The sequence below is a fragment of the Octopus sinensis genome, linkage group LG14 (genome assembly GCF_006345805.1).
Source record: "Octopus sinensis linkage group LG14, ASM634580v1, whole genome shotgun sequence".
Classification (NCBI taxonomy): Eukaryota; Metazoa; Mollusca; class Cephalopoda; order Octopoda; family Octopodidae; genus Octopus; species Octopus sinensis.
Genome location: NC_043010.1, coordinates 42,973,899 through 42,986,797, shown reverse-complemented (window position 1 = coordinate 42,986,797; position 12,899 = coordinate 42,973,899). Strand labels below are relative to the sequence as shown.

The window sequence follows — 12,899 nt, the reverse complement described above, 5'->3', positions numbered from 1 at the left end:
AGCTATAACAAAAGTGAATATTATGATTTCCAACATGCAGATGTAAAACATGAACATGGGATAGAAGTGTTGATGCATGAAAAATTGAGAAAATTTGTACAAGGCCAGTTAATGAAAAATCAAGCAAAGTTTTTCAAAATAGCTATTTTAAAAGTCTATGCCCCACCCACAACAGCACACTCAGATGAACAAGTGAAAGAGTTTTATCAAACAATCAACCCGGCACTAATATTTTACTGACTATAGGAGATTTCAAGGCTAAGTTAGACTGACTCAGGAAAATAAACTTTTCTGACAGGAAATTATGAACCAGACAAAAGAAATGAGAGAGATACAATATGCAAAAGATACAAAATGTGTATTGCAAACATTATGTTTGATCTTCTGGCAAGGAAAAGATACACTTGGAAAGCCCTCACTGTGTAGGAAGAAAGCAAATTGATTACATACTTGATAAGTAGCCAATTCTGCAACAATATCAAAAAGAGCAAAACATACCCAAGCGTGGACATCTTTTTTGGATCACAACCTTGTTATTGCAAACATCAGCATAAAGCTTGAAAATTGCATGGGCAAAGAAACCAGAGCAAAGAAGGTTTATGATATTGACTGTCTGAGACTAGAAGATGTGAAACAGATATACCACTGAAGTAAAAAAAACAAACAAATATGAACTGTTCAGGAACTGAAGGTTTGGAAAATGTCTTCAAGAAACACCTAATGGAAAAACTGATGTCAAATGGGAAAATCTCAGAGACAGTGTGAAGTATGGGGTAAATACATTACTAGAGGTAAAAAAAAAGACAGCAATGGATGGCTGGAGAAATTCTCGAACATTAGAATGCAAAAAAAGACAGAGAACACTAATCTCCAGAAACATAAATGAAATCATCAAAATTAAATATAGGAAAGAGAAAAAAAATGGCAGAAAGGAAAATGTGTTGAAATCAAGACTCTTAAAAAACAAACAAACAATTAAATGAATAAAACTATCAAATAAGTAATAGGTAGTAAAACACAAAAGGGGGATATATTAAAAGCAAAGGAAAACTGTTTTTTGAAAATAAGATTAGTAAAAGATGGACAGAATAAATAGGAGAAATATTTGAGGATGAAAAACCTGAAAAACCTTCACCTCCAGCCTTAATGAATTAAAGATTTTGAAGACTGAGAAAAGGTAAAGCTCCAGGACCACATAGAGTAACATGTGAGATGTTAGAAGCACTAGAAAATTATGGCATTGACAAACTCACAGACCTTTTCTTTTCTATGACATCTATGACACTGGACACTTCCCCTAAGATTTTAAAACTTTGGTATTTATCACCCCACCTGAAAGAACTTAAGGCAAATGAGTGTTCTAACTCCAAGTCTATAAGTCTCATACCTCGTGCTCTTAAAATATTTCTTACTATCATGCTAGGGAAAATATAAAGCAAAATAAATGAAGTCAATAAGGAGCAAATTGGACTTAAACTCAATAAAGGTACAAGAGGTGCCACATTCTGCTTCAGCAGTTATGTACAAAAACAAATGCAAATTCAGAAAGATCTGTTTGCTCACTTCATAGATTATGCCAAGGTATTTGACTGCATACACCACAGAGAGCGCATTGCTTCTAAAAAAAAGAAACAGTTTTAAAGGAAAAGACATCAGAATCATCTGTGTGTTATACTGGAGCCAACAGACAGCCATCAAAATAGACCAGGAATTGTTAGAACCAGCAGAGATCAAAAGGGGTGTAAGACAAGGATGTGTATTATCACTATTCCTATTCAATATTTGTACTGAGTATATACTCAAAGTCATATGAGATCAAAGGACTCATAGTCAATGACATGAACATAATCTAATGACAGCATTATTTGTCAGAAAGCAATGAGAAATTACTAGAAATTACTGATGTAAAAGAGCAAAGTGATAAGAACGGTCTAAATATAGATGTAAAAAAAGACAAAAACAATGGTTATTAGCAAGACAGAACAAACAGAAGCTTGAGCAAATAAAAAAAGCTTCAAGCCTCTAAGACAAACAATAAATCAAAGGTTGCTTTGTAGAAGTTACTCAATGAATAAATAAGGTAACAAAAAAAAAAAACTGAAGCTAGGAAAGTGTTATACCATGCCAACTGTCCTTCAAAGGGCAGAAACTTGGGCAATGCACATAGCTATGAAGAAAAAAATAGAAACCTTCGAAAAGTAGATCTTTTGCAGATATGGCAGGATAAACTAGAAAGACAGGGTAACAAATGCTGCAATACTGGAAATGCTGAAAATCTAAAGATATCTATTGTTTGTTGAGAATCAAGTCCACAAAGCTATCATATTTTGAACATGCAATGTTCCAGGAGTCACATTCTAAGATAACCCTGACAGGAAATGTGAGGAGAAGAGAGTAAGAGGTCATCAAAGAAGTTTGTGAACTGACAACATGAAATGAGGGACAGCAAACAAGAGCCTGGTTGATTGTATGCATGCAACCCAATACAGAGGGAACAGGAGAAACTTGGTAAGCTGATCTCTGGACACAAGAAGACCATCTGGATGCTGGTTGATATATATACACACACACACACACATATATATATATACATACACACACACATATAAATATATAAATACACACACATATATAAAAATATAGAAATATAGATGTAGATTCAAGTCCCATGGGCAGCTTTCAACCTTTCTATCCCAAAAGGGTTTTATAACTGTGTGATGTATTTTGAGAAGTATTATTCCAAAACAGGTATGTGTGTGTACATACATATGCTTAGACATAGTAATACCAATAACCTGGTATTAGAACTCAATATATACATGCTTCAGAGAAAAACATTAGTCAAGTACAACATTTTCCCTTTCAAACTCAATACTACATTACATTTTCATGAAGTCCTCTAAATAAATAAATGCTTTCCCAAATAAAATTGCACTTCATTTTCAAAGCTCTGATGAGTGCATTGCATCTCATAGCAGAAACAGTTGTAAGTTAATGAAGTTCATTAAATAATTTCTTGTTTTCTTGTCTTTTATATAATGTTGTGTGTATATATATATATATTTATAGATAGATAGATACATGTACCTTTCATCATCATTATAGTTTTTACATCCACTTTCTTGTGCTTGCACAGGTTAGATTGTTTTGAAGTAGCTTTCCTATGGTTAGATGCCCTTCATGTTGCCAATCTTCATCTCTTTTCAGTTTAATAATATTTATACACACACACCACACACACAAACCTACCTACAGAAAAGGTCACTGTTGGCTGCAGTTGACTTATACAACTATATGTTGACCAATGCCTGGTGAGTGAATTTGGGAACTGGAAACACATCTATATAATATTAAAGTCAATAATATACATAAACTATAATATATTTATATAATATTATTAACTATAACATCAAATTATTTATACATTATAGTCTCATAGCAGCCAATATATTACCAAATGGTTTCATGCAAGTTCAGCATTTATTAGATATAGCTGACTGGAAATGTATTGCCTTCACTGATTGTTACTGAAAGTGTCACATCTGATTACAGCTCTTTTTGTCATCTGAACCTTGGAATGCAGGTCATTAGTGAATAAAAAAAATAAAAATAAAAAGTCAAGAGGTATAACTCTGTTGGCCAAAATTAGCCACCCCCTTTTTTTGTGTGTGGTTTTGGTTTGTGTTCTTTCAGCATTGAAATTTTTCTTTTTTAACAACTCTATATTGAATGTGATGCTTTTAGACCTTCGGTAGCAAAGAGCCAAGGCTCATACTTTTCAATTCAGCTGTATCTAGTGATTGCTGAACTTTCATCTCTTTTTTGGCATGAAACCATTACAGATATGTATATATGTATGTGTGTGCATATGTATGTATTTCCCTTATCTTGACATGTGCACATTGATTGTAAGCAATGTGTCACCATTCATAAAAACAGTGTTGTTTGTTTAGAATCCTCTGCAAATGCACAACTGGCCTGTTTGCTGTTTGTTGTACTAGGAAAAATAATACTTTGTTTGGAAACAAGAGCCTCTAGCTGTAGAAATACGTGCTTCAACAAACATTATCATTTGACCCATGCAAGCATGGAAAAGCAGATGTTATAATGACGATGATGATGATGATGATGATGGTGGTGGTGATGTGTGTGTATTTAATGAAAAGAAAATGCTTGACCATCTTTGATTTCTTACAAGTTCATGTATATTTGTTGTTCTTTTTTGTGTGTGTAAACTACACAGACTCCCATTCTAGATTGACACCTTTTGTATCAATCCTGAAGGATGCACAGCAAGGCCAGCCTAAGTGGAATTTAAAGTTTGAACCTAAAGGGACCTAACTAAATACTGTAAAGCACTTTGTCCGATGTTCTACCAATTCTGTTTTTCCAATGTCATTTTCTGCCTTTCTAATATTGATACAGATACATATGTAAGTGATGTATTTATTATATAAATATGTGTACATATGAATGTGTTTGTATATAAACATTATATAATTGTGTTTACTTAAAATTTTCTTGATTTAATTAAAATGAACAAAGGTGTGAGGAAATGGAGGAAATGCACTAGGTTATGACAGAGATAAATACAGCCAAAGAGGCCTTTTGAGAAAAATATTTGATCTAAATATATAACTTTGTTTTGCCTCAGCTAAAAATAATGTTAACTTTTCTTTTTGATTTTTATCTTTTCCAGTTGTTTTTCAGCTGCTTAGATTATTTTTGATGATTTTGAATTCACTTTATCAGTTGGAAAGTTCAAATCTTTCAGTTAAAGTTGCTTGTATACAATGCCCCTCATAATATTTTGGTTATGGGGCTGGTGTTGATGATGTGGATTGGTGGTGGTGGTGGTGGTATGGCTTGTGTTATTATTGTTGTTGGGGCCATTATTAGAAGTGACATTATGTTGTGTGTGGTGGGGAGCAACATTTATTGCATTCATTCTTTCAACCAGGTGTGTTTTTTCATGGCATTTCAGCAGTGATTTATGAACAAACTCTTTACCACAAACATCACAGCTCAATGGCATTTTACGGTTATTATTCTCATGGTTGCGGATATGAGTTTTCAAATTTCCTTTCTGGGAAAATCCACGAGCGCAGATAGGACATGAAAATGGTTTCTGACCATCATGAGACATTTTGTGAATCTTTAAGTTGCTGATTTGAGAAAACGCTTTTTGACAAACATCACACGAGTAAGGCTTGTCTCCTGTGTGTGAACGCTCATGAATTTTAAGATTTCCTTTTTGAGAAAATGATTTGTGGCATGTTTCACATGTAAATGGCTTCTCACCTGAATGAACTCGATGGTGATTTTTTAAGCTAGCAATTTGAGAGAAAGATTTATGGCACGTGACACATGTGTATGGTTTGTCACCAGTGTGACATCTTTGATGATGTTTCAAATTTCCACGTTGAGAAAAAGATTTCCAACAGAGTGGACATTTAAATGGCTTTTCACCAGTATGAGTCATCATATGATGTTTTAGATTCCCTTTCTGGGAAAATCCACGACTACATGTTAAACATGTATAGGGCCGTTCTCCTGTATGACATCGCTCATGACTACGCATGCTAGACACTTGTGCAAAGACTTTGTGGCAATATGAGCATGAATATGTCTTGTTGTCACTGTGTGTTTGTTGTTTATGTCTCTTCATTTGATCATAGAGGGGGAAGACAGCACCACAGGTTTCACATGTGAACTGACGACCAAGTGGATAGTTAGTTGAAGTACCTTGCATAGAATACATTTTTGGTATATGTTTCAAAATAAATATTTGAGCTTTTAAAATGAATATTTCAGAATGAACTAATTTTACTTTTGTTTTATTTCAGTTTTCAACATTTCAACGTTTCAAAATCACCTGAAAAATAAAAAGAAAAAGCAACAATAAGATTTATATAAAAGTAAGATAAATATAATTTCAAGAACCATTTAAAATTAAAATAAAATTAAAACATGAAACAGCAAGAAGCACCACTCTCTCTTCTTTCATATTTCAATGCTGCCATATAGTACAATGCCATTTCTTGTGGCCTGATGTGTTCTTGTTCTTGAATAGGTACCCCGCTATACCACTTATATTTACTCCCACTGTACCTTATGGGTATATCCCAATATATCTCCACAACCATCCATTTCTCTTCCTCCTAAACCTAGCTGCCTTACCTTGCCTATCTACTGATCTAGCTAGCTTTTTCTCTAACTCTTATCCCTCTTTTCTCTCCTTTCTTATCCTAGTAGGATAGTCAATAATCTCCTCCATAGTAAGACACCTATTTCTATCTATTATATTTTACCTCCCAACCAGCACAAAGCCACCTGCCTCAGTACCACTACCTCTCCCAGCTGAGGGATCTTTGTCTTGCAAATTACTTGGCGAACCCATTAGTCCTGGTACTACATAAAAAATACCAGTGCTGGTAGTATACCATAAAAAATACCAGTGCTGGTAGCACCTAGTATACTCAGTAAAATGATTGGCATTAGGAAGGGCATCCAGGTCCTGTCAAACCATCTAACCCATGCCAGCATGGAAAAATGAATGTTAATTGATGACGATGATGATACATATTATCATGATTGTTTTAATGTCTACTTTTCCAGGCTTGCAATGGGCCAGACAAAGTTTACTGAGGCAAATTTCCTTCAACTGGATGCCATTCCTGTAACCAAGGAATAGCATCCAGCTTCCAAAAAGGACTATACCTTTCACAGCATTGCAAGAAGTCAATGAAGAATTGGATAGAGTTGAAAAGCTTGGGGTTATTGAAAAAATTGATTACGCTGAATGGGTATCCTCAACAAGTTTATGTCAAGAAAAAAAATACTAAAATCCATATATGTGCCGATTTTTTAAAGGGTTAAATGTATGTTTGATGCCATATAATTAACCATTAATAAGTCCAGAAGAAATTTTTGTGAAGTTGAATGGAGGAAACTTTTTCCAAAAATTGAACCTGTCTGAAGCATACCTGCAGGTTGATGAGGAATTATTAATGATAAATACCCATAAAGGATTATATAAACTTAATCGATTTCCTTTCGGTAGAAAGGTAGCACCAGGTATATTCCAACAACTTATGGATACTATGCTTGCAGGTTTGAATTTTGCAATAGCTTACCTCGATGACATGCTCGTAAAAAGCGAATCTCGTGGTCAGCATGTTGAATATGTAAGAAAGGTCTTCGAAAAAATAAAAGATTATGGGTTTAAGCTCAGCAAGGAAAAGTATGAATTTTTTATGCCAAGAATAAAACATCTATGGCAGATCATTGATGAAAATGGATGTAGACTAGACCCATCAAGGGTAAGTGCAGTAAAAAATATACTACCAGGTATACATACTGAATATGCATGATTTGAGAGCAACCCTCAATAACTTGTTAAAAAAAGACATTAAATGAAACTGGTCCTACAAGTGCCAAAAAGCTTTTGAAGAAAGTGAAAACATCTTAACATCAGAATTGTCATTATCACATTTTGACCCAGATTTGGAAATGGTAGTGGAACCAAATGCTAGTGAAAGTGGTAATTGTGATTTTTGATATAAGAAGCATAAAATGAATAACATAAGAAATCCCAAACAAGCACCCGTCATCAGCTCCATAAACAGTGATAACAATAGTAATGATGGGTATAATGTTGATATTATTAATAATAAAAATTATTACCCTAATAATAACAATAGACCAAAGAACAATAACCCCAATCGGCAAACAAAGGAAACGATATTGTCTGGTTAATACTACCATATACTATGCAAATTAAAAGCAACTTAGTAAAAACAAAAAAGAAAACATAAATACTGGGAAATCATTAACAGAAAAACACTGGCCACTATCATCTCCTTCATGAATAATAAAAACTTGACACCTTCTACTTAAATAGAAAAAATAACAGTAATACATACACGAATAACAACAACAACAACAATATTAACACCAGTCATAGCAACAGTAATTATACCACACCTAATTATACCCCCAATATACATATTAACCGTACCAGTGTAGACCCTGCACAACAGTACAGATCTTGTGATTGTAGAAATAGTAATAGTTGTGTCTTTAGTAATAACTGCAATAGTAAAGAAGTAGTTTGCCAATGTGTAGTAAGTACTCAATCGAATAATAAGGTATATGTGGGGACCACACAAAACCATATGAAACATAGGCTAAATCACCATATGTATACCTTCAGAAACAGAAATAGGAGGAACTCAACTGGTTTAAGTAACTATATATGGGTCCTCAAAGATAAGTGTATTAACTATGACCAACATTGGAAAAATCCTAGCCTCAGCACTGTGTATGATGCAAGGAGTAAGAAATGCTTGTTATATTAATGAGATACTTTTTATACTTAAGGCTGATTTTCCTCTACTTGAAATGTTTTTTGCCTTCATAAGGCTAAACACACTTTCTCTAAATATCATTAATATTAACTGATACTAGTGCTAGTACCTCTTTTGATAATAATAATATTTTCCCTGATCAAAACACTAAATATTGATTGCAATCCTTTCCTAATATACGTATTAGACAACACTCTCTATACTCAATATACTCTATATAACTTAAATATTATCTTCTTTATAAACATACACCTTGCTAGTGTATATGTGTGTGTATGTATATATACACACACATATATGTATATACATATATATATATATATACACACACATATATATATATATATATATATATATATATACACATATATATATACATAAATATATACACATATATATACACATGTATATATATACATCTGCGATGGACTGGTGTACCGTCCAGCTGGGGGGAACACATACGCCACAGAAACCAGGAAACCGGACCCATGAGCCTGGCTAGGCTTGAAAAGGGTGCAAAAAGGAAAATATATATACATACATATATAATAATAATGAAAAATGGAGACAAACACACAAGATGTAATGTAAATCATTTATATCATCATATCACTGACATATATTTCACTTCATGCATTAAAAATTAATCTGAGAGGAAGAATAATGTGGAATGATATATCAATCTCATCAGGTGAGAGATTATAAACATGGGCTCATTAATAAGCCTTTTTAATAGATGTGAGAAACTATAATATATATATATATATATAAATAATATAGTTCTTCAAAAAATGACTCACTTCTCCTCGGAATTATCACCAATGAAAGTGTGGTGACGAATTTCTTAGGCACTTATGTGATATTTGGCTAACCTGGTAACTATTTCTCTGGATCTTTCCTTGAAAATAATACACATATATATACATACATACATACATACAAACATGTATATATATACTAGCATTAAAGACCTGTTGTTGCTAGGTCATAGTGCTAGTGCATGTATATATATGTGTACATATTACATGTACATCTATATATATATAGATCTACACATAAAATACAAAATACAAAGTTATATCTTGATATCGCTAGTGATAACAATACTCAAAATATATAACAGACTGGAATTGTTAGCCCGTCTCTTGTAATTTCGATCAATTGGATCTTGTCCTCCTTTTTGTATAGAAGTGTGGCTACAATCCAGCCTACCTCTACTTCTGGGGGTGGTGGCATTTTAAATTTTTTTACGGCACGTCCTACATCCCAGATATAAAGGTAAAAATAAAATATTTCCACTTTGCAAGTTCGAGTCGAGTACTCCCTTGCATGCTCTGTTGACTCAAACCTTGCTTCTATTGTGGCGAATTTACCGCCTCTGATTAGATATCTTTCATAGTCGCACCAAGACACTTTTCGAAGGTGCTTTCCTCCATGTGTTCAAATCTGTTTTCTCTACATTGTATACTTTATAGACAATAGTCTTTTCTTAATTTAATTTTTATTATCCATCTGGACTATTCCATTTCTGCATGCTAATTTTATTTTAATTTATTCCCATTCATGTGAAACCACTTATTCAAGTTCAAGTCATTGATGCAATTTTATACCAATTGCTATTTTTACTTTAGTTATGTTACGATTATATTATACCTTAGTTTGATTTTAATTATTACTTACTACATATAATTCAATTGTTATTATTATTTTTATTGTTAAAGTGAAAGTATCTGACATAAAATAGAGAAATGGTTTTGTTTCACTTTTAACACGTAATACTGAAATAGTGGAGAAGATATGATATTGCTATGGGCTCGCTCTAGGCAAGAAGTTGAACATTTTTTTTGCCGACGACACTCCCCGGACCCTAAGTAAGGCATGTGTAAAATTTGAATGAAATTGGTTGTGTAGTTCTCAAGTTTTAGGGAAACACACAGATAGACACACACACATTCTGTTTTATATATATGAAGATATATGTATGAGTGTAGTGGCACTCTTTTACGTGCCACCGGCACAGGAGCCAGACGAGGCTGGCAATGTCCACAATCCGTTGGTGCTTTTTATGTGCCACCGGCACAGACACTAGTCGAGGCGGCACTGGCATCGGCCACATTCGGAGGGTGTTTTTTGCGTGACACCGGCACAGGTATCACAACTACAATTTCCATTTGATTTTTATTTTGATGTTGATGGATGTATATGACTCAATAGTGCCCTCAAGCACAGCAGGTCACCCTACGATCCAAAGTAAGTAACTGATCGTAGCAGTTGCCAGCCTCCCCTGGCACCTGTGCCGGTGGCATGTAAACAGCACCTACTACACTCACGGAGTGGTTGGCATTAGGAAGGGCATCCAGCTGTAAAAACACTGCCAGATCAGACTGGAGCCTGGTGCAGCCCTCTGCTTCCCAGACCCCGGTTGAACCGTACAACCCATGCTAGCATGGAAAACGGACGTTAAATGATGATGATGATATATACATATATATACATATATACACACACATATATATACACGTATATATACATATATATATACACATATATATATATATACATATATATATACATAATATATATACATATATATATATACATATATACCATATATATACACGTATATATACATATATACACATATATATATATACATATATATACATACATATATATACATATATATATATATTATATATATACAAACACATACATATAACATTTAGTATACATATAATATATATATATGTATATATATTATATATATATACCACTTGGAACAGCGCTATATCTTCAATTTACGGACTAATATCCCGCATGGACTTAACACAGCTCCCTCCTCTTAGTGACTGCCTCTACACCTCCCGCAACAAGCAACTTTATTTCTTCTCTCTTTTTCATTTTTCATTTTTCCTTTCTTGTAATTGCATCTTTTATATTAGATCAACTTCCATATATTTTATTGTTTTTATAATTTTGTTTTTTTATTTATTGTTTTTATACACGAAGACATACACACACATACGTATCCACAAACACACATATACCTTCCACACACCGCACACATACAACATACATACATGCACATATACACACACATACTTCCACACACATATACACACGCATACATACACACACACACCACATACACTCACATGCACACACATATGCACGTACACACATACACACACACAGGAATGCACAGAAACCTATGCCACACAACCCATGCACACACAGACACACATACCTTTAGACAGACACACATAAACGTACACACAATCACAGACACGCACATAGTCAAGCACACGTGTGTACACACAACAAAATGCACACAACCTAACACACATCTCAACATTCACAAACACGCACACAACCTGACACACATCTCCACGTTCCCACACACGCACATACACACATGCATACACGCACATACACACACACATACATACGCACACACACATATACACACACTAGCACAGGTTCGCACATATACCTCCAACAAACAATACACATAGACACATGCACACAATTATACACACATGGGCACAAACACACACGCACGTAAGCACACACACACACAAGCACACGCACGCACATTATGCCTACACAAACTCCACAAACCCCCACACATACACAAATTCACATATACACACAATATATGCATACATGCGCACACACACACACATACGTATACATATATAGACACGGACACACACACATACGCATGCATACGAATACACACACCTAACACTCACAACCCCACGGATATATGTATATACACCCACATACGCATACACAACTACAGGCACATACAACACGCATGCACTTACACACACAAATGAACCCACACATACCTCCCATACACACAGCACACACTCATACATACATGCATACAATTATACATACATGTATACACACATACAAGCACACATACTCAAAGTAAAGCACAGTTATTCCCCACACACACAACCTCTACGCATACACACGCAAACAGACACATACATACATGTACACACACACACACACAATACATATACATACATGCACACACACATACTTCAAACTACCAGTACCTTCCACTGACCATTCTTCTACGCACATCGCACATGGGGAGGTAGACACAAGAGCCACCCCCTACTTCATTCTTCCTTGACCTTAAACGATACTAAGCCCAACCACACACATAGATTAACAGCCACAACCACACACACACACACGTGCTATCATTACACACATACACACAGACCTGCGCGCACGCACATACCCACACATACCTCCTTCTCTTGCACTCTCCTGTCTTTGAAAGAACTTTTTCTTCACCCATTCCCTTCCGGTCATTCAAAATGTGACCGTGTGTGTACCGTTGGCGACTTTTTTTTCTCCGCCTTCCCTTCCTCGGATCTTTCCATTTCCTATGTTTCTGACGAAGAGCTCCGCTCAAAACGTTAAATCCTCCTTCTTTCCTACCTTTCCTGAGCGTCCAATAACACTATACTTGTTCCACATCCTTGCATTGTTGTGTTTTCTCTT

At 34.7% G+C, this 12,899-nt stretch overlaps 1 protein-coding gene across 1 annotated transcript in view; it reads right to left on the bottom strand.

Annotated features, from left to right (window-relative positions):
- Positions 1-3,620: 3,620 nt before the first annotated feature.
- Positions 3,621-12,899, bottom strand: part of LOC115218797 (gastrula zinc finger protein XlCGF7.1-like) — a 13,801-nt gene continuing 4,522 nt past the window's right edge. Inside the window, exon 2 of the mRNA XM_029788732.2 lies at positions 3,621-5,875. Within this exon, the coding sequence (XP_029644592.1) occupies positions 4,775-5,761 (987 nt within the window). The 5' untranslated portion in view covers positions 5,762-5,875 and the 3' untranslated portion in view covers positions 3,621-4,774. The remainder of the gene's footprint in view (positions 5,876-12,899) is intronic.